General features: G+C 36.8%; 1 protein-coding gene across 1 annotated transcript in view; it reads left to right on the plus strand.

Annotated features, from left to right (window-relative positions):
* Ctnna3 (catenin alpha 3) overlaps positions 1-25,623 on the plus strand; it is a 1,456,883-nt gene that overhangs the window by 986,180 nt on the left and 445,080 nt on the right. The window contains exon 11 of the mRNA XM_051153175.1: positions 22,454-22,610. Coding sequence (XP_051009132.1) covers positions 22,454-22,610 — 157 coding nt within the window. The remainder of the gene's footprint in view (positions 1-22,453; positions 22,611-25,623) is intronic.

Consider the following 25,623-nt stretch of genomic DNA (forward strand, 5'->3'; position numbering starts at 1 on the left):
AAAAGCACCTGGCCTCTACCCCCACATACATATGTGCATATCTGAAAAGGCACACATGTGTGTACATGCACAGAAAAAAGAACAAGTGTTTTACTCCATGTCAGTATATGCAAACTGTGAACATTTCATAAGAATAAGTGACAAAAATCATTTCATTCATGATCAAGAAAAGCTAAGGGGGAGCTATAGGCTTCCATCGATCTACTTAAGCATTTACGCGACATGTTAAGAGAAACAAAGTGCCTACTGTTGCTGAAGATTTCTTTGGGAATGCTAAGATCCATTCAACATCCCAGCTTTACGATCATTTCCCCCGATTCTCCCTGACGTGCGTACGGTTGATGCATTCAGGATGTGTGATGATCAGACTGAATATGGTCTGTGGCAGTTTTTGTGTCTATATCCTGTCACATCTAGACTTTCTAATAATAGACATCTCTGTCTTCATCCTTGTAAGTGATGTCTGCAGGAGATCCATGGTAATTATATATTCAAAGCATTCACTCATCATCCACTTTGTTGGGACTGTTATGGAGGTTCTGTAGTTCTAAAACCTTATAGAGAATGAACTGGCTACAAAAAAAAAAAGAGCAATAATATTTTTCCTAAAATTCTTTAATTTTTATTTATGTGTATTTGTGTGCACCTCTGTGTGTATGCCTTGTTCCTGAAGAGAACTTGGATTCCCTGGGGTTAGAGTTACAGGTGATTGTGACCTACCGTGTGGGTACTGGGGATCACACTGCAGTCCTTTGCAAGATCAGCAAAGTGCTGTTAGCCCCAGTGATTTGTCATGCTACATATAGCATACATACTCTTTCCTCAACATCTACACACAGCAATGTGTTAATAACAGGGATCAGTGGAAAACTATTTTATTTTTAAAAGTTTAATTCTAATAACCAAGTCCTAAGAAATAATTTGCAAGTACTTAGTAGGCATAAAAGATATTTTATAAAAAATGATTTCAGAATTTATGCTGTGTTTAATAGGAAGGTTTTGCAAAATACAGCTGTTTACATGTATTAAACATAACCTGATATTCTGATACACACACACACACACACACACACACACACACACACACACACACATACACACACTCACACACACACACACACATACACACACACACACACACACGTGGCCACCATAGCCAATGGGTTAATATATACATTTTTTAAGTTACTTGGTTCTTTTTTGTACCAAGAACTCTTGATGCTCATTCTCTTGGCAAATTTCACAATGTTAATTACAGGCCTTCTTGGCACATTTGATCTCTAGGTCTATTCAGCCTGTGTTTCTGCAGCTTCCAAGTGTTGCCAACAGCACTGTCCCATTTTCTCTCCCTTGCTGTTCCTGATAGATGTTGGATTTGGACTAAGGGATCCTCTGGTCTCAATTGCCTGCATCGACTTCCCCTTTACTGTCTAAGCTCATAGTTGCTGTAAAAGAAACAGTAGGAACCTCTTTGTTGTTGAATCTGCAATTCTTACTTGCAAAAGGAAGTTTACTTGAGTACCCTAAACTATCAGGGACTAAAGGTGGCACACTCATCTGAAAGTCAAAAGTTCACTGAAGGAGTGACTTTTACCTATTCCACTGTCCACTGTATCAGAGACAGCCTGATTTGGGCATTAATTATGGATTACTAAGCAACTACATAGCATGGGGCCACCCCACATCTCTCTGGAAGTAGTAGGTGGGGACCTTTGCTTAGTCTGGTGGGCTTGAGAATCCTCCAGTGTCCCTGCCATGAGGCTGGCTATTTATGCTGATATTGATTCTTCCAACAAATCTTTACTAAAAAAGACAATTTATCTCTGGTTCTCTCTGCAACTCAAAGTCTGAGACCGGCAATTGACGTGTTTCTATGTATCCACCTGTTCTATATTAGATTGGTATGGGGGTGCAGTAGTTTCCTGCCTCTGGCTTGATTACCTTCGCATATTGTCTCCTAGGCTCATCCATATTGTTGTAAAGACTGTTGTCTCCTTATTTTTGAAGCACAAGCAATATTCTATGGCAACTGTATACATACTATATGTTATATCCAGTAATCATTCAACACATACAAAGATGGCTTCACAGTGGTGAATAATGTTGCACCTGAAAACAGAGGTGCAAGTACATCCTTAAGAACCAGATCGCAGTTTCTCTTCATCTAAGCCCAGAAGTTCCATATCAAAATGTCTACACCAAATAATATCATCACCAACAGACTCCTCCTTTGTTATTGTTTCCTTTTATGTTTGTGTGTGTAAGACATATATAGTGTGCATGGGCTTATACATGATTGCATGTATGTGATGCACATGTGTGTGGGTATGCATGGGCATATGGGCATGTCAGTGTGGAAGCCTGATGTTGGTTGGTGTTTGAATCTTCCTCAATAACTCTTCTGTATTATTCATTAAGTTGGGGGTCTCTCAATTAAACCCTCAACATTCCTCTATGAGTAAGAATGCTACCCAATTCAATCTGAGAATCCCTTGACCCAGCCTTCAGGGAGTAGAATCATAGGTGGGCTGATGTGCCCAGCTAGCATTTAATGACTCAGGAAAATTGAATTCCAGTATTTATGCTTGTGTAGTAAGCAGTTAACCATTGAGTCATCTCCTTACTAAGCATTTCCCTTGGTCACACATGAATGGACTCTTTTATGCGTTTTATTTTGCCTCATCTTGGTGACAGCCATGCTAACAAGCCACATGATTTTTATGGGATTTCTTTTGCTAGTTATATTAAATATATAAAATAAGAGACTTGCCGAGTCTTTTTATTACATATGTAAGTAGACTTTGATGACATCTAACGCCAGTGATTCTGGTCTTCACCCTTTTTCCTCCTGCCAAGCCTTAGTAGCACTAATTCTACTTTGGTTTTACTTCTTTTTAAGTTATGGGTCCCACTATATAAAACAAACACATCATACTTGTTGCTCTGTGCCCAGATGGCTTTGCTTATCCATATCTATTTCCAATTGTTTGCATACCAATGACAAGGTTGTAGTCTGTAAGGCAGATCTGTGTGTGTGCTTTTAATTTGTATTTCTGTGGTGATTTGTGATGCCTATTACCTTTTTTATTCAGTGATTTGACCTTTCAGTGTCTCCTTCAAACAAATGCCCATTCAGGTCCTTTGCCTGCTTTTAAATTATCTTTACATTTTCATATACACTGTGATTATTAAATATGTGATGCGTTGAGTATAATCATTCTCTCCCATTATATTGTTTTCTTTCCATTTTGTTGATTTAATCCTTACTATGCCCAAACAAGTTCTATTTGTTTATTTCTGAGTTTCTTGCTTGAGCTTCTGTTGTTTTATTCACGAAGTGATTAGCAAGGCCAATGTCAAGGAGTGATATTAAATTTCCTTGGTATGAGTTTTGGCACATCTGGTGTTAAGATTACCTAGAAAATAAAATACTAGCGTCTGGATTTTGTTGACAGTAGGTGAGTGAACATAGATTGGGTATCTCATTGAAGGTAAACTTTTGTTGTTGTTGCACAAAATGTGGTGCTCAAAGGATGTACTCCAAACATTAACATGTCAAAAATGAGGAATGATGGCCGACTGAGCTATGATCCTGATAAAGGTGTAACCCAGTTATCCTGTGACTTCTGACATGGCAGTATACTGTTAGCAGATGAAGTATAGGATGCCCACATGTATTAACAGAAAGGCTGTTTTATGTATAAATATATATGAAATGTCATATAGGACAACTCAGAGGTAATACTGGGATTCAGTTTCATTATTTTGCCCATGGATATGCTGTAAAAGAGGCTGTCTTTTCTCCAGTGTATGTTTCAACAAAATTTGGGGGAGGGGGAGCCTTATGAGTATGGCAGTGTGGGCTTCTTTGTTTTAAGATGTATGTTTTTAAATATTTGTTTGTATATGCCACATGTATGCCAGTCCTTTTGGAATAGATTTGGTATCACAAGAATGATTGGTGGTTCTGAGCCACATGATGTGGATGATGGGACAAAACTCAGGTCACCTGGAAGAGCAGTATAGGCTTTTTCCTGCCAAGACATTTCTCTAGCCCCCCCATTTTGGGGTGTATTTCTGGGTGCCCTATTCTATTTCATTTGCCAGTATATATGAATTGATAGCAGCATTATTCTGTTTTGTTTGGAATTTACTGTGGCTTTGTTTTGTTTTGTTGTTGTTGTTGTTGTTGTTTTTCTCTTTTTAAAATTTCATTTATTATTATTTTTAAAATATTTTCCTTTTTAGTATATATTTATATTATTACACATATATACATAAACTACCTAAAGTAAGAAGAACTATGAAACATTCAGGAATTATATAAATGTTACATTCATAGTGTTTTGGATATTTGTATTTGGCAAACTTGAAGAAAACATCTTTCCTATCTTGATGCGTCTAAAATTCTGAATGTAAATCCATATCTATCATATCTCATCCTTATCACCTTAAAACATCTATCCAGATGTAAAAACATCTTAACCCCTGAAAAACAAAGCTTGATTGTAAAACTAAACTATCTAAGAAAGTCCTCGATAGTTCCTGCCTCAGAAATATGTCTGTCAGATATGTTGGGCTAGAAGACTGAAGATGATGCTCCAGTGTTACAGAGTTCTGGATGACTGTTCAGGCAGCAAACTGTCTCTGTCATCTTCTCATTTTGGAAGCTGGTAATCTGCACTTTCTGTCTACTCAGGGAATTAATTTTATTCCTTCTCAAGTCCCTGATGGGGTTGAAGTCCAGATAGTTCAGTTTTACTGTGGCTTTGTAATGTAATTTGATATCAAGATAGAAATTTAGAAACTCCTTCTCCTTTTATCCTATTACTTAGATAAAAATGTCAGATATGAAAGTGTTTTCGTGAAATTATTATGGTTTTAAGATAATATCATCTTCAAAAATGATGATTTTTACCTGTTTGCGTATATTCTTTCTTTCTATTTCCTTATTTTTGTTGCTAAAATTTCAGTGTGTGTGTGTGTGTGTTGTGTGTGTCCTTTTAAACGTTAAAATCATGGTAGTAAGAGGATAGGATGCTCTTTCCTTTTTGTTGTTGTTTTATTATATTGTTGCTGTTACTCTCTTTGGTTTTGAAAGACTATGTTTGTTTTTGTTGTTGTTGTTTTGTATACCCGTAGCTGTCCTGAAGGTTGTTTTGTAACTAGGCTGGCTTTGAACTCAGAGATTTGCCTGCCTCTGCCTCCCAAGTGCTGGCATTAAAGGTGTGTGCCGCAACTGCCCAGCTTGTCTTTCTTTCCTATGGAAGAGCATGGGTCTGAGTTTTTCTTCAAATATTTAGCCAACTTTTGTAGTGAATCCCGCTGGCTCTGAAATTTTCCGTACTGTGCGGCCTTGCTCTAATAATCTTATCACTTGTTATTAATATTTTATGCTGTCTATGTCCCCTTGATTGGACTTGTTCAAGTCATATAAGTTGAGAACTTTATCCATTTCTTTAAAAATCTGTAGCTTTTTATAGAATGGAGGTTTTCAAAGCATTCGCTAATTATCTTCTGGATTTTATTTGTATCTGCAGTCATGCCTCCTTCCACTTTTGATTTTGCTATTTTGACACCTCCTTCAACGATGATTGTTTGTTCATCTTAGAGTTATTTTCACTTTTAGTTGTTAAATTCTCTTGATTAATTGTCTACCTATTAGCTTATAGCGACCTCTTTTATTCCTTATGACTAATTTTGGTTTGTAGTTTATTCCAAGCTATGCCTAACTGTTCAGGCTAGGTTAGGCTTCCACTTGTCTCTGTTATGACTTACATCCTTCATCCTCCACAGTAACCACCTGAAGGTTCACATGACTGGCACTCTGTCACTGTGGCCATTCTGTAGATGGAATGGTGACAGTTATATGCATCTGAAAGAGAAATGAATTTCAGGGTTACTATATATTCACAGTAAAATACTATTTAATTAGTAAATTAAAAGTGAAAGACCATAATAAGCTTTTAGGAGACAATGTAGAAAAATATGTCCATGAACTTTTGATATGAAACGCATTTAATAAGCAACAAAAGTACTCAATATTAAAAACTCTTAGCCAGCAATCTATACAATATTAGGCACATTGTTTTTAAGTATATATCCACAAGGTAGTGAAGGGAAAATATATTTGAAGATAAATAACATTATATCTACACATCTTTGTGTAATTATTTGATATTATAAGTGTGTAGATATAGGTAAACATAAACTATATGTATTTAAATGAAACATGAAACATACATGAAACATACAGACAGAATCCATTAGACAAAGGGATTTGGACATATGAATGTATGTATCATCATACACAAAACCCAAATGTTCAATTAGCATAAAGAAGACTGTATGAATTCTTTAGTTGTCAGGGGCTCTGAACTAAATAACACATCTACTTTCTCTTGTAGGTGGCCCTACATAGAATTTTACAGTTCCATACGTTAATAGAGGTGTAAAATATGAAGCACCCGCATATGTGGATGCTCACTTGTATTGTGACAGGGATATTAGGAAAATGTAAAGTTGCATACACCCCATCACTTCACAGTTCTACTCCCATAGGCACAATTTGCAGAAATCTATGTGCACAGGGCAGTGGACACGTGCTTGGTGTGATAAGGACACCACCAATTGAAGTAGCCTAAAACTAGAAATTAGAGCATACTTATGAGAATTATGTTAATGAAAATGACTGCTGATGAATTAATGACTTGTAGCTATATACACATACTTGAATGAATCTCATAAAAATATATTGATAAAAAGAAACTGGAGGTATAATTTTTTTTTTTTTGAAAAATTTTAGGAACAGGTGAAACCAAATGATGTTTAGAGAGATGCTCCTGCAGTGACATTGTGTGGTTTGCATCTTAAATGCCTCTCATTGATCCATGTTTGGAAGGTTTTTACACAGGTGATGGTGCTCTGGGGAGATTGGGGACTTACAGGCTGGGGTCTAGTAGAAAGTTATGCTCACAAAGAAGACATCGGAGCCTGGAATCCACAGATATCTGTTCTCCCAGCACCAGGATGTGTTGAGCTGCCACAGACCCAAAGCAGCAAGACCAATCGTAGTCAACTAAAACCTGTAAAGCCATGAGCTGCACAAATGTTTCTGCCTTTTAAATGGTCTACACCTCGTACTTTGCCACAGTAATGGAAAAGTGACTCATAGAAGGGGTATGCAGCATGGCAGTGTTCTTTTCAACTTGAATGTTGGTTATGAAGATTTTTAAAGTTGTATGCTTACAGTTTATCTTACTTAACTATATAAAGGCTCAAACAAGGCATTAACAAATCCTCATTCATTGTTAGTATTTTTCTCCCTTTTTGAGATTAATATCTGAGTGTATCAGTTAGGTCATGTGAGCAAGTTCTGCACTATAATATAATAAATTACAAGAACCACTATCCTTATCATTTGTCACTTCTAACCAGATAATGGCTTGTTATATAAATCTTTCCAAAGCAATGTAAGGACAGTAGAATACTGTTGGTGTATTTATTTTGGGAAGATTAAATGTAATGAAATGGGCCCACTACACATTACCTTCTTCTATAAAATTCAGAAAAGATATAGTCATTATTTAATACCATAGTTGATATTTCCATAGCTTTCCTCTGAGCACTTTGAATTTAGTATGCGATGGAGTTAAAAAGAAGACTGAAATAAAAGAAGCAGTAATAAATAGCAAAACCCTATGATTATCCCATACACACAAATTTAATGCTGACACTGTGATTTCCAAAGTAGTGGTTCACTCATTCACATATTGAGGCTCCAGGAATTAAATGAATAGAGTATTCAAATACTATTGAACTTTACACCACTGGTATTACTAAAAGTAATGTGAGAGTCTGTTGTATTTTGATAAATGCAGTCTCACTCAATAAATGCTACCTAGTCTGGGTAGAGAGTGGTGTCCTCAGTAAATTATGGAAATTGGAAAATGGGGTAAAGCAATTCTTCAGCCTCAGGAACATGGAGTTTGTGTGTATTGTATAGTTATAATTTCTCATGCTCCTGCCCGTGGGTCTTCCTAAGTTTTAGTATATGACAACCATGAAGCCTCCAGTTAAGATCTGACTATATCAAAAGAGGAAAGGTTTTATAGGTAAATAAATAAACCTCATTGCACAGCACATTTACTGGGAAACAGGCCATCCTGTATCTGTCATAGGTACCACATTAGAATATTGAATGCCATAGAGAGAATTATAGCTGATGAAACCTTGGGTTACTTTTCTGTGTAAAATAAATCATAAAATACCATTAAATCCTTCTGCATTCGCTTGTTTCAAAAGCCAAAGCAGTAAATAAAACTAGTGATGGAGATGGAAAATAGGTTATCCATTCAGCTGAAAAGCAGAAGGAATTTTTTTTGTTAGTTGTGTGTGTGTGTGTGTGTGTGTGTGTGTGTGTGTGTGCATGCATGCGCATGAGGTGAGAGTCCATGCTTCTTTAGAAAGATTAAATAATTCTGAATAAGAATAATTTAATAATTTTAATAGGTGATCTCTTTTACCCCAACCAAGAGGCTTCTTTTAGTATTCATTCACAATTTTGAACTGTTAATATGATTTATATGGTGAAGTACAGCATGAAAATACCATGGGACTCCAGATGATGCAGCTACGTTCGAAGTGGTACTTAGATTTACAGGTGTGTTCAACCTTTGATAGTGTGCCTCAACGTTATCATCTACAAAGTTCAGAAACAAGAACCACAAACATACAGTCAAGTTACAAAAGAATAAATTGCATGTCTCAGGTATCCTGGGCCTTTTTTTTTTTTTTTTCAAATAAAGTTGAGTGGTGTTCTTTCAAATTCTGTAAAGAACTGCATTGTAATTTGGACAGAGGGTGTTAATTCTCTAATTTCTTTCTCAGCTCATTTATTGTTTGTATGTAGGAGGGCTAAGGATTTTTTTGAGTTAATTTTGCATCCAGCAAATTTGCTGATGGTGTTTATTAGCTGTAGGAGTTCCTTGGTATAATTTTTGAGGCCACTTATGTGTACTATCATATCATCTGAAAATAGCGATATTTGATTTATTTCCAATTTGTATTCGTTTGACCTCCTGTAGTTGTCTTATTGTTCTAGCTAAAACATCAAATACTATATTTAATAGATACAGATAAAGTAGACCTCCTTGTCTTGTGCCTGATTTTAGTGGCATTGCTTTAAGTTTCTCTTCACTTAATTTAATGTTGGCATTGGCTTGCTGTATATTATTTTTATTGTGTTTAGTTATATGCTTTGTATCCCTGATATCCCCATGAATTTTAACATGAAGCAGTGTTGGATTTTATCAAAGGTCTTTTCAACATCTAATGAGATGATCATGTGTTTGTTTATGTAGTGGATTACACCGGTGGGTTTTCCTATGTTGATCCATCGCTGACTCTTTGGGATGAAGCCTACTTGATCATGATGGATGATGTTTTTGATGTGTTCTTGGATTTGGTTTGTGAGGAGTTTATTGAGTTTTTTTTGGTACTAGTGTCCTTAAGGGAAATTAATCTGAAATTATTTTGTGGTCGAGCCTTTTTTGTGTAGTTTAGGTATCATGGTAACTGTGCCCCGTAGAATGAATTTGGCAATGTTCCTCCTGTTTCTATTTTGTTGAATAGTGAGGAATATTGGCATTAGCTCTTCTTTGGAAGTCTGATAGATTTCTGTGTTAAAACCATCTGGTTCCGTGATTTATTTTTGAGGGATGTTGGGAGGTTTTTAATGACTGCTTCCATTTACTTGACGGTTGTAAGCCTATGGTTTACCTGATCCTGATTTAAATTTTGCATGTGGTGTCGGACTATGAGTGTGGCAGTCTTACGAGAGAAATGCGTACTTGACCTTCTGCTTTCTCTGAGTCCAGTCTCAGTCTAGTGAAGTGGGATGTCTAAATAGGGAAAGCATTGTGACTGTTGTATGAAGGCCATTTAGGAAAATCACTGGAATACTTGAATATAAATATTTGGTGCACATCCTCTCTATTGCAGATGAGCATTAGTACTGGCCTGATTTTTTTTTTCTGTTTTCAGAGGTCAGTTATAAATAAAATGACACAAGCTAACAGCAAACACATATAGTACTACTGTAAAAGTTTCTTGCAAGGCTAAACTCTATCACTTGGAAAAGCTTTCTTACATTTGTTGTATGCCTCAAGCAGAAGGAACCTTTGCGTGAAGTGGGTAACCTGAGGGCAAAGATCTGCTTGACTTTGTCCACATGCCTTGAGGAAATAACATCGAAACATTAAGATCCCTGCTCTTGCTAAACAGTGGGAGACAAGGATCATGCATGATTCAGATGTCCACCCTAATGCATAGTGAGACTCCAAAGGAAGGGGACATTGTTTCATGAAAGTACATAATGAAAGAAGCTGACCTAGATTTCATAAAGCTACCCTTAGGAAATGATGCTTAAAGTGAGCTCTGGGGATGAACTTGACACAAAGGGAACAGCAGAAATGAATGCCCTAGGCAAAAATAAGGAAAGAACAAAAATAGGAGGGAGTGGACGAAGGACATAACACTAGAGGGATAAGCACAGGCAAATGTGTCAGGCTTCAGACTAAGTTCCATGCTTTTAATTTTATCCTACAGGAAATGGAGGTCCTATATGGGCACCAATTCTGAGACAGTAGTACAGAACAACTAGAAGCTGAGCTCATGCTACCCCAGGGAGACAGCTGGGATTATAATAATGAACAATAGAATATTATTGTATTAATGAATAATAGAAGTCAGATGATGAGGTTATGGACATCACATCAAAGATTTTTTTTCCTAGAGAGTGAATAAAGAGAAAAGAAAATGAGAAGGACAAAAAGTAGGGAGCACAGAGGAGAGGAGAGGAAAAGGGGAGGGGGAAGAGAGGGTAATGAGGAGAGAGGAGATTAAGCAAGAACAAGGAAAAGGAGTGATGAGAGGGGGGATGGAGGGGGGAGAGAGAACAGAGAGAATCGTTTTACCTCAATTTATACTTTATATGTTTATATATATAATATCTTCCAAGCATGTCTTTCCTCACAGGGATCTGTTGCTTATACAATTTAGATTTTATATACTCTCTTTTCTTAAGTGTTGATATATAATTTTCTCCCTTATATGCCTGAAAATATGTTTTGTTTTATTTTGGTTTTTGGGTTTTCTTTCTTTCCTTGTCTTTCTTTCTTTCTTTCTTTCTTTTTTTTTTTTTTTTTTTTTTTTTTTTTTTGTTTTGTTTTGTTTTGTTTTGTTTTGCTTTGCTTCTTCTATTTCCTAACATTTTTCTTAATCTTGGAGAAATGGTATGTGCATAGGAAATATCCCTTAACAGTTCATAAAGTTAAATTCTCGAAATAACTTAATTTTGTCTAACTCATTGCAGTGCTAAAACTAGAGCTGTATCTTCAGATATTCCAAATCTATGAAGAAAGAATGTCTAATTCCCAACAATTAGACACTGCAAATTTTTCTTCTAAATTTGCCAGCTTTTTATTTAAAAAAAAAAAAAGACGTCTTGGCAATTAGTGAATAGCTTAAAATTTCTCTTTGTTCTTGTATGAGACTGGATGGTACATTCAAAGGGCAATTTCATCGATGTTTCTGGAACAAAATTCATTTTAAAACAAAAGTGATTTGGCAAAGATAGAAAATTTGTCTTTCAAATCTTCTGCTTTAACATTAATGATACAGAAAATCTAGACATTTCTTTCATTTCAAATCCCCTACTTATAATGCACTGCGTATTGGATTATAATGGATGAAAATATGTGCATTGTTTATATATTTTTCATTATTAAAAATATTGTTCCCATTGTCTTACACTAGAATGTGGATTATTAGTTCCTGCTTTTCTTTAAATTAGGAACTTTTTAACTCTTATTAGGTTTTTCTTTTATTAATTATTCACTTTACAAGAATGCTATCTAATAATATCAATGTGATAGTTGAGACTAATTTTCTATCAGTTTCCTGTATTTATATTTGTGTGAATAACATTCTTTTAAATTCCCAAGACATTCTTATATTTTATTTTTTGCAATTTGTACCCATAGATATTCATGAAGTATTTAAATCATGAGTTGTTTTACATAACTACACTAAATAATTCTGCCAAACATTATAAAATTAACATCTAAAAAGGATTTAATTATTTTTGTTTTATGTATATGAGTATTTGCCTGCATTTACACATGTTCACTATATGCATCGCAGTGGCTGCAGAGTCTACCAGAGAGCAGGGATTCCCTTGTGCTAGAAGAGGTACTGACAGTTGTGAGCTGCCCTGTGTATGCTGGGAGCAAACCCGAGGGCCTGGGCAAAAGCACCAAGTGCTATTAGTTGCTGCACTAACTTCATAACTGCATATGTAACATGTATTTTAATGGCCCTTAAAAATTAAGTCATTACAGTACAGAGAGAGAGAGGAGGAAATGAGAGGAGAGGAGAGGAGAGGAGAGGAGAGGAGAAGAGAGGAGAAGAGAGGAGAGGAGAGGAGAGGAGAGGAGAGGAGAGGAGAGGAGAGGAGGAGAGGGAGAGACAGACCTTGGGGCACATAACTCTAAATGAGAGTTTTCCATCAAATCCCTCCCCTCTTAGCTCAGGGAACCCCAGGGAAGTGGAGGTAGAAGGAGTGTGGAAGCCAGAGGGGATGGAGGACAACAAGAGAACAAGGTTCTCTAAGTCAACGGAGCAAAGCTCATATGAATTCCCAGAAACTGACACAGAAAGTACAGGGCCTGCATGGATCGGCACCAGGCCCTCCACACACATTTTTTTCCCCAGTTAGTCATTTCGTTTACTTCTACAGTGTTCAAAATCTGGTGGTAATTACTGAATATGATGGATGTGTGATTTACTTGGACAAAACTGGCCTCCCCAAAAGTCCTTTTCTAAGTGGATACTCAGTCAGAATTTCTATCTCATTTTCAAAGGTCTTCACTGTGTTCGTAGATGACATTCATGACGGTAAATAAATGCTGCCCATTCAGCTCTTGGTTTCATGAAGAGCACAGTGGTCTCGGCTTGGTTTAACAGAGCAAGTCTCTCCTCAAGCCCACAGTTGAGTCCTCACCAGTAGCGATGGTAGCGCCTCTGTAGCCTTCGCTAGGAATGGTTCCCCTGGCACCAGCAAGCTCACCGGTGGCTCCCACGGATTAACTGGGGAAGCAGAAGGGAACTCAAGAGCTTAGCCCGCAGAGGAATTGTGGGAGAAGAGGCACAGCTGGCTGAAGCATCTTCATCCATGACACTGGGAGACAGTTTTATACGTTCTAACCCTTCACCCAGGCTAGGAGGGGCCTCAAGTTTCAGAGAAATCACATGACATAGTTGTCAACCTCGAAGCTGTCCACACACATCTTATAGCTTTCAACTTAGTGTTTTTATAGGACTCCTGAATGTGTGAACTAGTAAGTCTCTGATTCCTGTGCTGTCTCTTGGGGATCTTTTCCTTTTGGTGATTTGCTTTGTCCAACTGTGATGTAATGGGTTTTGTTTCATCTCATATTTTATTTTGTTATGTTTTGTAGTTAAAAAATGAATAAGAAATAAGAAATAAAATTCTAGGTCATTAGCTAGGTCATTAAAGTACAAAGGGTAACAATTTACCTGAAGCCACATGGAACTGATGATTAAGGGAGGTAAGTTAAAGTGTAGGATTTGACTCAAGATTGCATTTTCATTCATGTATATCTGGCATGGTAATAATTTCATCTAACGCCACACAATTCATTTACTGTTTTTCTTCATTCATTTATTTGATTTAATAACTTGTGTTCCCTTTAGTGGCAAGGACATAGCTTGATTTTATGAATAGAATGAAATTTACACATTTTAAAGGACATTAATTTTTTTATTCATTGCATTTTCTGAGATTCGGACTGCACTAGGTCATTGGTTTCCTTTTTTGCTGATATTGATTATAAAAAATGTATCCTCATCTATAATTTCAAGGAAAGCCATCGTTCTTCGGAAATAATATTTGCCATTAGCCTTAGAAAATAATTTAAGCCCTAGCGCATTACGTTTTGGTTTCTTATGTGTAGTCAAAGGCAGGGTAAGCCTTGTGAGAAGATTTAGTGTGAATAATCCCCTAAGCAGGATTACCTGCTCATGAGAAAGGAGCTTACAAGGTTGAGAGGCCAAAGTAGAATATGTTGTCATTAATGGTCTATAGAACCCAAGTCCAGGACAAGCTAGCACTCCTCCTCACCACCAACTCCTCTGCCTCCACGATGCAGATGACAAATACAGCCTTAATTCCAAATGTTGAGGTAATTTCCAAAACTGAAGTACAGTGCAAAAGACAAAACAGAAATAGTTTCCAAGCTGAAAAGAAGGGTGGGTAAAACAACATTGACAAGGAGAAGCATTTAAGCAGCCAGCATAAGAAAGCAGAGGATTGTTACCTGATCTGATGATTTCACTGTGGTTGCTCTAATTTTAAACTCACTATACCAGGGCCAATTTACACACAAGATAAATAAATTCTGCTCATTTGCAAGCTTTGGTGCCTTTGGAGTGTCATATATCTACTTGTTTTTAATTTCCTCTACACACCATGACACTGCAGCAATCAGACCTCTCAGTCCATAACTCATCATTTTAATCCACAAAGTGCTTTTGTTATATTAACTAAAAATTTAAGGTTATTTGTATCAAAGCCAGTATCAAACTGTCTCTGGGGAAAAAAATTAAATCATATAGATTTATTTCACCTTTTAAAGTAACTTCTTTATAGTTAATTTTCAAGAGGTTTGTGTGTGTCAGATGTTAATAGTCAACATAACATTAATGTTAAAAGCACCCTTAAGGAGTTGCATACATTTAAGCACACGCCTCTTTCAACCCAAGTCTTGCATAGCTCTATCTTCTGTGAAAGCAAGACCTGAAACAACAATTGTAATTTCATGTATAAAATCATTCTGAGGCAAAAAAAAATAATGGAAGTTAAAACTTTGCACAATATTGGACAGATTTCTGCTTGTATCTCTATTGTTGTTAACTGGTAACAAGAGATACTGATAATGCCCATCTTCACTGAAATGAAACATGTCCATGCAGATTAAGAACTTTGAAAACACACCTGACTCAACAGACCTTTAATATGCTCTTCTTGTCAGGGGTCCACTATCCTTCCATTTGCAACTGTATTTGTTTTTAAAATTGAACATTTTCATAGTGTGTGTGTGTGTGTGTGTGTGTGTGTGTGTGTGTGTGATAGAGCACATGAGGACATCAGAGGAGATCTTGAGGGATTTATTTTCTCTTTCTACTTTGTATGCTGCAGAAATTGAACTTGGATCTTCAGGCTCCACTGCAAACACTTCTACCCACTAAGTATCTCAGCAGCCAATCTACATTAGTTTTAAATAATACTTTTTTTGTTTCTGTGGAAAACTAATGACAACAAAAGACTATTTTTTGGGGGCAGGGGAAGGTGTCATCTTTGCAAAAGGTAAATTCATCAAATCCGCCTCTTTATCTGATGCTCTTTTTCAGGGATGCAAAATCACCATCTTATAATCAAGTCAGGGTTTGATGCATAGTTGTATTAAAATCTCTGTTTGTTTCATCATTTCAGAGGCCACAGAGCTTGTAATGAAAATAACAGTGGTAATAGCAGTACGGACTATGTGCAAAACCTTGATCCGGGGTTTTCTTTAAGAAAAACTTTATATTTTGAGTGCAAAAAATAATTGCTGATTTTTAAATGCTGACAATATCCAGGAAAGGATATATTTTTATAAATTACCAGTTGGACATAACTGCAAGACTTTTACCTACCTCCATCTTTCATTCTTACCATCTCTCCTTTCCTCCCCTCTTCCCTCCCTCCCCCCGGTTTGTTCCATCATTCCTTTGTTCCTTCCTTCTTTCCATTTTTTCCTTCTTCTTCCATTTCTTTCTCTCTTCTCCTGCTTCTTCCTTACTCTTCCTCCTCTTCTCACAACTTCTGTTGTTTGGTTTACACCAACTATCACTCTAATACAAAATACTTTATATTGTAATATTACTTTTCATAAGAAAACTAGGAAGACTTGCTCATTATTTGGAGCACAGAGAGAATAAGAAGAGGTGTTCTACCATCTGTGAGCATCACTAACATAGTAAAATGATCAGCAGACTTGGAAGTGACTGTAATCTACCTGAAGTCACCCAATAATCACATACAGAATGTATCCTCCACTTGATGCCCGCCCCCTTTCTGGGTCACAAAATACTTATTATAGTTTTCTAGGGCAGATTTCCAAATGTAAACAATCTTCAGCTGGCAAAAATCACACCCCTGCTGGAGCATGAGACAAATCATCGTCAGTTGCTGCAAACAATCTGAAGCAGCCCCATATCTCACACCTGAGATTAAAACAAAAACATATTCCCATATCATTTCTGTGTTTTCAAAGACACCAAACATTTTCACTACACAATGTAATCCAACAATGCTGCTTCTTGCTATATACCACACATCATTGAAAATTTAGGGTTGGATAGGTGCATTGTCATAATAGTATTGCTTATTAGAGTGAAAATATGAAGTGTCCATTCAGCAGAGAGTATGATATGCTTATACAGTGAACTATTACTTAGGTTTAAAGAGAATAAAATTGTCATGCATGCTATAAGGTAGAGGAAAATGGAAAAATTATATCAACAAAGTAAGCCTTATACAAAAAGGAAACATTATATAGTTGTACCTTTATGAAAAATCTAGGATAATATTCAGTGAAAGCAAATACAGTAGAAGGTGCTAGATGCTGGGAGAAGGAGGAAGAGACTGTCTCTGCTAAATGGGTATCTAATTTCTCTTAGGGATGATCCAAGTCTGAAGATGGACTTGACAAAACCTGAACCACAATGTTAGTTTGTTTAATGTCATGAAACTTTATGATTGTAGACATCAAAAAACATGAACTTATGTTATTATATATACACATAAATACACATGTATATATACTCACGTACACATACATATGTAAGTTTGTGTGCAATAAAATTTATTCATGTGTATGTACAATAAAATCAGTTTTACAAAAAAAGCATGGATTTTAAAGAGAGTGAGGAAGGGTATTTAGGAGGGTTAGGAGAGATGAAAGTAAAGGGAAAATGTAAGTATATTATAATATCAAATTAAAAAAAAAAAAGAGGGGTTATGGGGTTAAGGACCAAAAGGGAATGGGGAATTATGAGCTGGGAAAGAGCAGTAACAAAGATCAGGGATAACTGCCCTTTGCTCTATAGGGAAGGGATGGTTTTAAAGCACAAAGGAGAGGAAGATGAGGTTGATTGGGCAGAAGGTGGTGTGTCATGACATTTCTTTGCATTTTTATAAGTGTATCTTGTTTCATCTGGTGAGCTGGGGAAGGTGAAGGAATGAGACTTAGGTGATAATCAGAGCAAAAATCACGGAGCTACTGTTTGTGTTCTATTGTCAGGAGACTGAGCTGCATAGGGTAGTGGGCTGTATACTGTAATGAAACAGCTTAGATAAGGCTAGCCCAAGGAAGCCTCCTGTGAAAGGGAATTTAGATTGTGCTTTTAGTTAGCTATTTTTCTACCAGAAGTTACTAGCTTTTGGGAGAGGCAGGATCCTCTCCAATTTTAAGAAAAAAATATATTTGTAGTAAAGAAAGTGTTTTGGAGCAAATAGTAGCTGGAAGCAGGGACTTTTTATCAGGAAATAAGAACAGTCTAGTAAAAATATAATAAGAGCCTGCGTTTTAAGACATCCTTAAATGCTGAGTGACCAGGTAATTGCCAGGGTGATTCCAATGCATACACACTGTAACAATAACCTAAAGAAAGAAAATGAATCATAAATCTAGAAAATTCATTTAAAATTTTAGCTAAATGTGAAGAAGGCTGGAGGATGGTCATCTTTTTTTTGCCTAGTGTGTATAGCTAAAATACCAGAAAGGTACCTTAGGAGAAATACTTTTCTGTCTTCAAGAGGGTTAGTACATCTTCCAAATTGTGTCTGCTTTTAGATTTAAGCTGAATATCAGCAAAGTCAAGCAGGATAAAGCTTTCTTGTAGAGTACAGTGTTGAATCAGATAAATTGGATCAGCAGTTGAACTGAAAATGTTCTCACAAAATATCACCTGTCATATATTCATGGCTCCACATCCCTACAGCAGCTTCTGCACAGTACTTTAAAGGGACACCTGGCTGGGAAGCCATAATTTCAGTACAGACATGTGTGCACACACTTGTCCAATTGCAGGAACGAGGAAACACCAGAGGCTGGAGCTTTTGCAGTGTACACAAAAGTACATTGTAAGTTAATAGGTTAATAAAACTCTAAAACTGAAGTCAAGGGGCACCTCACCAGAGTTATATCCAACGTTACAGCACATTTCCTTAAAATTTAATGTGCTCCACTTTCACAAGCAAAGAAATAAAAGAAAAGAATACCAACATAATGTTGTTAAGCAAGTGAATTCAGCCTTCTACCTGTAATATTCTATTGAAAGAATTTTAGCTAGGTGTAGGTGTTAGCTTACTGGATGGAAAGGGCACTTTATAATTGCAGTCGTTAAAGCTGGATAATCAAAATATCTAAAAGCAGTTCTATTTGTTTGTTTAGACAAGCTGTCCTGCAACTCATTATGTAGCAGGTGATGACTATGAGATTTTGATCCCTTTACCTCTACCTCCTATGCCACCATGCCTGCTGTATGCACGCTGGCAATGGAGTCCAGGTCTTTGTGCATGCTAAGTGTTCTTGCAGCATCTCTGTTACTGTGATAAAATACTCAGAGAAAAAGAAAGTAACCAGAGAAAGAGGTTGACTCTGCTTACAATTCCAGACTACAGGTCATGAGAGCAGAGTGTTCACATTGGCTCGAAGCAAATAGTCATGACATAGCCACAACAAGAGCAGAGAAAAACAGGTGCATACCAGCCGGTGGGCTTTGTGCTTAGCTAGCTGTCTTTATTCAGATACAGCCCAGGCTTCCTGCCCAAGGATTGTCCCTGCCCTCAGTATGCTTGGTCTTCCTTCATCGATTGGCATAATTATGGTACTCTTTTAGAGCATATCCATAGGCTGTTCCAATGCAGTCTTCCTTTGAGATTCTCGTCCTGGGTGACAATAAGGTGTGTCAGGTTGACCATTAAAACCAACCATCACACCGAGCAGGCCCTCTACCAACTTAGCTATCTCAGGGTTCCACCAAAGCTCCTTGCTATTCCTCATTACTCTTGCCTCTTTTATGCCACTGAACTTTTGAGAGGATCTTTATCATGTGACCTTTTAACATCTTGGTTTTCTACCTCCTTCTCCAAGAGAGATTTTTTTCCCATCAAGTCACTTTCTCTACTCCACCTTGATCTTACCCCTATGCCTTATGTGTTGTACTTTCCAAAGGTCTCCTCTTTCCTCACGCATCATGGTTTTTGTTTTTAATTCTAACTACCCATGCTGTACCTGATAAACATCCTCCAAGAGGTGGGTGTTGGCTCTATCTTCTGTTACTGTTTCTTCAAAGCAAACAAGCAGACAAAATAATTAATTATACAAATTAATCACTATATACTTTTTATATTGTACTTTTTGGATGCCTTTCTTTATGAAGCAATGACCCTTTCTATGCAGAAATAACTTTGGGGCAGTTTCTACATTATCCCACATTGCTAGTGACCCTTACTTTTAAGTGTTGTATGCTATTTAAGGTTCCAGTCTATCATTTTTCTAGCACCACAGGCCAGCTTCAGAAAGGCATTCCCTGTAACAAGTTTCAAGAGTGATCATCAGTGTTGGAGAGGGAGAGAAGCCCAATGTCACCTCCCCCAACTGTCTCATGAGTAAAATGATATAGCCTCAAGTAGAAGCAAAGCAGTAAAGCAGTGCAACTAGAACACAGACTTTTGTTGAATTTTAAGAACAAATGGGTGAAATCACTCTTGGCATCAACATGGCTTTTACTAGTGAAAGGATGTGACTCTTTTTTTCTGAGGTAAAAACCTAGCTTGTGCCTTCAAGTTCATTTTCAATATAAAGAACCAAGTTGGAAAATGTCATGAGTAAAAGGTAGAAGCAGACCTTGATTGAGAAATTGCTGCTAGGATATCTAGCTCTGTCATAGGGGATGTTGAATTTGCATCATGACTATCATTTCTCACCTGAACACCTAGTAGGGGACCTTTCTTGCCCTCAGTCTCTCCACCTGTAAAGTGATACAACTATGGTTCTGCACTGTAGCTGTAGAGGTATCTACACAGTGTCTGAGAACTGCCAAGTACTGGCTTTTTGAAGGGAGGAATCTTCCATGTGTTCTAAAAACAGTGGTGGTGGGGGCGGGGAACAAAGTATAATGGTGTCTCTAGAAGGTGGATGGGTAAGAATAACAAAAATTAGTGTCATTTTGCTCTGCAAATCTGTAGGCTAGGTTTCTTTGAAGCAGGGAGGGCGATTCACAGATTGTCATGGATGAGAAAGGTCCTTGTGATTCTATTTCCACATGCCTCAACACCAAGACACGTGAGGCCAGTGGAAAATCGTACTTTGTGAACCTGTGACTAGAGGCATCATGATCACCTGAGACTTCTTGGATAGGCATGTTTCAAAGCAGAGACAACGGGAGTGTAGCTCAGGACTCTCCTGATCCCGATACAGGCTAAAGTCAACAGTTCTCAGTGTGGCTGCATTTGCCAGGGTTTGAGCTTTTTTTCTTGGTGAATCTATGGCTGTGTTAGGACCGAAATAGGTCTGACCCCTTTTCCACGTATCTGGCATAGAATCCGACTCTGGCTACACAAGCCACAATTTGCTTCAATATATGAATATGTTAAGAAAAAAAACTCCTAAAAATGAATTCTAGTTGAAATCTTCCTATTTTTAAATGAAAACAGAGTAGCTTTAATGTCAAACTCCGTAATAAAAGAGTCCACAGTGAAACGTGTTCAGCTCTTTCCTCTGTAATGCTGACTGCTGTCTAGTATCTGATATGCCCCTCTTCAAGGTCTCCTCATCATTCTTCCCAATTCTCATGAAAAACTATATCAATCATCTTTCTTTCAAGGAAAACTTCATTTATTCTGATAGCACAACTAACATGTATTCATCACAGAAACCCTGGAAACCTCACAAAAGTATCAAAGCAAAAGATGAAAAAAAAAAAAAAAAAAAAAAAACCAACAACAATAAGAACAACAACCTCACCTTCCATCACATAGAAATGACCACCAATTTTTTCGCACATACCATCTTCACTTAACTGATTGCTGGTGTGTTCTCATGACATTGGGTGAAATACGTTTCATCATGATATTTTATTATCTATTATACATGTGGATTTATTTTGGTGGTATTACGTACTTTTCCCATGGGCTTACTAATGACTGCCTGGTGTTTCTGACAGGAATCTTTGACATACCCTCATCTTCCTTTGATTAGTTGAAAGTACTATGATTTCTTTTTCATTACCTCCACCATCATAAGTCAGGGTCTTTCTCTCTCCTATAACCTACTAAGCTTGTTGAGATCCTCAGTTGTCTATAGGACAGCACTGAACATATTGTTCAAACACTTGCATGCCTTTCTGATGCATTCCTGATAGGTGTAGGCCAATAGTAGGAGCGAAGGACTCCTACCCTCCCTTTACTTAGCAAGGCTCTGGGTAAAAAAGTCTTAATGTACTCACACAATTTCCTTTTATCCTTTAAAAAATATTCTAAATTCTTTGTCTTTCCTCTCCCCACCATTGATGATGTTATTCAAATGTCTTCTTTAATGCAAGGCCCTCTTTGAATTTTAACACCCCCTCCATTACTACCATCATACTCCATGCCATTATTTTTCTTAGGTTTTAGGACTACCTCAGAGACCTATTTTTATTGTTTTGACCTTTCAGTTGTCTGCTTACTTGGGTGGACTATTACCTCCACATTTGCTTATATAATTTTCTATTTCATACTCTAAAATCTACAGTAGTTCTTGACTTGTAAAGATATGTATTTCATATAGGAAGTAAGTGGATACGTAAATGCATATATACAGTGAAGTATTTACTCTTAAACAAGTGAAACTTCTTATGTTTTTCTTTTTTTTATTTTTTTTTATTTTTTATTTTTTTATTAATTTATTCTTGTTACATCTCAATGTTTATCCCATCCCTTGTATCCTCCCATTCCGTTTTTCTGATAGCAATAACATACTAAATTATGTGATAATTATATGTCATCTTTCATATTGAGTAAATGTAGAAACATGTTGTATTCCTATATTTGATGATTCTTTGAAAATGAGATGCAATATTTTAAAAAATTAAATTACTATCAAAACTGATATTACCAAAAACAAAGAAGACAATAATGTACAGTTACATATACCACTCACCTGTTTCCTGAGGATATTCAATTTAATCATACAAAGAGGGAAAAAAGATTACCTGCTGTTTGCATATTGATTCTTATTTTCAAAAGGAAGTAACAATCTAAACATCTTTTATATCTTTACAGATCATAAATGCTGCACTTGCTTTGGCATCAAGACCCAAGAGTCAAGTGGTGAAAAACACCATGGAAATGTACAAGCGCACATGGGAGCATTACATACATGTTCTCACCGAAGCTGTGGATGACATCACCAGCATTGATGACTTCCTGGCTGTATCTGGTAAAGATTTTGACTTTCAATTCACACACATACTGTTGTCAATGATCTTTTTATTATTACCTGTGTCCGTGTATACCTGAACATGGTATGGTACATATGTAGACATCAGAAGATAACGTTCCTTTCTCTCCTTGAGCCATATGAGTTCTAAGAGTCAAACTCTTCAGGATTGGTGGAAAGTGCCTTCAGGCACTGGGTGGTCTTATCAGTTACTTTATGAAATAGGTTAAGAATGACTATAATTGATTTGTACAATATAAAGGGTCCTTTATTCTTCGGTGTCTGGATGTGGAGTATGGCTGTGCACCAGTGGTATAAGTGTCATTGATGGTCCATCTGGTATTATGAGTCTCATTCCTGGGAGCATTTTCAGTTCTCAACTGTCTTTGTGTCTGTAAGAGTTACTTCTATTTTTAAATATTTTTTATTAATTTATTCATATTACATCTCAGTTGTTATCCCATCCTTTGCATCCTCCCATCCCTCCCTTCCTCCCATTTTCCCCTTACTCCTCTCCCCTATGACTGTGACTGAGAGGGACCTCTTCCCACTGTATATGCTCATAGGGTATCAAAACATGATGAGAAGAAGAAATCTTAGGCTTTTCCTGCCTTTAATAAGTTCACATGTCTCAATATACTTAATATTTGTGATTTTCTTCCTATGTTTAATTTCCAACACACTTTATCTTCACTCAGGAAAACACACACACACACGCACACACACACACACACACACAGAGAGAGAGAGAGAGAGAGAGAGAGAGAGAGAGAGAGAGAGAGAGAGAGAGAGAGAGAGAGAGAGGTGATAGGTAGAACTTCCAAAGTGGATATTTGATATTTCTAATATAAAGACTCTTAAACACTCTAAACATGTAGCTGTGTCACATATCGCAGTTTCAGATACCATGTGAAGCCCAGAGGAATCTTTCCTGCAAGCTAGGATGGGATTCCATCAACATAGATACAGGCTCACAAAACCTTCCTTAGAAGTGTGGCTATTGTTCTATTTTCAGAGCAAGTAGATAAATCTTTTTTTTTTTTTTTTTTTTTTTGTCATTTTCTTACCTTGTAAAGTAACCTTCTAAAGTAAATGATATGTTTTCTTATTTCTATTTTTTATAAAATGACAGTGTTAGACTATTGTACCATACCTTTGTAATAAAAAACAGTCTCAAGAATATCTAATATCAATTTATTAAGGTCTTCTGGTGGAATTTAGCCTACTATGATTAACTTGTTACTTTCGCATGTGCCTACTGAGTCATTCTAAGCAATTATGCCAGAAATACTATGTATTTATAATGTTGGATTAATGATAAGACTTTAAATACCTTGATTTTTATTGAATTTTAAACTCGACAATGTAGAAAATGTATTTGAGAAAAGATTAATAGCCCTGGATCTGGCTGATGCAACTAACTCTTGGTAGAGCTTCTCTGTTCAGCACTTTTATTATCATAATTTTATTTTTAAATTTTTGCCACATGCACACATACACACACATAGACACTCACACATATGTAATATATATAATTATATATATTATTCATTTCAGAACAGAGCTTTGTCCCTTTCCCCCTTTTAAACCAATCTACAAAAAAGTGATGAAGTTTCCATGATTAGTTTAGAATAGTGACATAATTAAAAGTGGCTTGGGCCCAGCACATAATTATAGCACCAATCTGTAGTACTTACTGACTTTTATAGCTGAAATACTCTTCCATGGACAGGTTTTGAGCCACTGATGTGTTGTCACTGAGCTAAGTTGATAAATGCATAACAGGCAGTCTTGGCAGCAGTTATCCACAGGGACTAGCAAGTCCCTGGGCTTAATCCTCATATTCAATCATTATGGCTAGTCACTTATTATTTAATCAAAATGAGAATTTCATTAGCCACAAGAAGACAAAGGATAAAGAGGAGGAGGGCAAGTGGCTGTTGAACAGATGACCAAAGTTTGCTCAAAATACTGTGACGGTTCTACAGATGTGTCACACCGTCGTCTTCATAAGTTTGTATGCATTGATTTCACTTGGACTCCAGTGATTTTTCTTGTAACATCAAACTTTTTCAACGTGTGTTTCCACAGAGGATAGTTCATTTTCTCAGGGTCTCCCTTGTCAAATTGGGGAAAAGGAATGTAGCCTGTTGGACGCATCATTTGAGTACCAAGCTAGAAGTCCCAGGTGGAAGATCTGAGACTGAGTGATAGATCTGTGCCTTCAGGTAACCTGTTTTGGTTCATGAAGCTTAATGTGGGAAGTCACCACCAGTCTTGGTATTTTCAGGGCAGAATTTGCTGTTATGTTCAACAGTGAGAGAATTCCCCTAGTACCCTTTTAAGATATGTGTTTGTATTTAGACTCTAATTCATCTACATGTGAAGTAGACCAAAGAGCAAATAGTCCTTAAAAGACTTGAATTTTGAATCATTTAGTACAATTTGGGCGTCTAAATTTGAATAGAGGTTTTGTAAAGTCCTCCAGAATATGAGGGTCTGGGCTATTTATGTACAAAGGATGAGAACATTTTATGACTATGCTGTCCTATCATGTAAAATTCTGATTATCTACCCATATGGGAAAAACTACTTTCAATAGAAAAGTTGTAGGAGGATGATTAGCAAGAAAGCTGAGATAAGGTGTTTTTGCAAAGAGGGGTCATGAGAGGGTTTGGGGAGCAACCGAGAGGAGTCTACAGGCTTCTGAAACAGACTCCACATGTGGATTAAACCTGGCTAGTTCCTTATTGGCAAATGTATTTTAAAATATGTAACATTGGCTTAGGAATAGTATTGCAAGGAACCTGAAGATCTCCTTGACCTCATGTCCACATCACCCGTAATAAGTGCAATTTTTTTATTCCTACTGGTAATACTTCAGGTCAAGTCTCCATGCCATACATGTCCTTGGAGGCTCTAACTATGCACTTACTAAGTAAATAGTTGGATTTATTTTCTTTTAAAATCTTGTGGCAGCATTAATTTTTCAGTGTCTGTGTTTTATTCTTTT

This window comes from Acomys russatus, chromosome 11, assembly GCF_903995435.1.
Source record: "Acomys russatus chromosome 11, mAcoRus1.1, whole genome shotgun sequence".
In the NCBI taxonomy this organism is placed as follows: domain Eukaryota; kingdom Metazoa; phylum Chordata; class Mammalia; order Rodentia; family Muridae; genus Acomys; species Acomys russatus.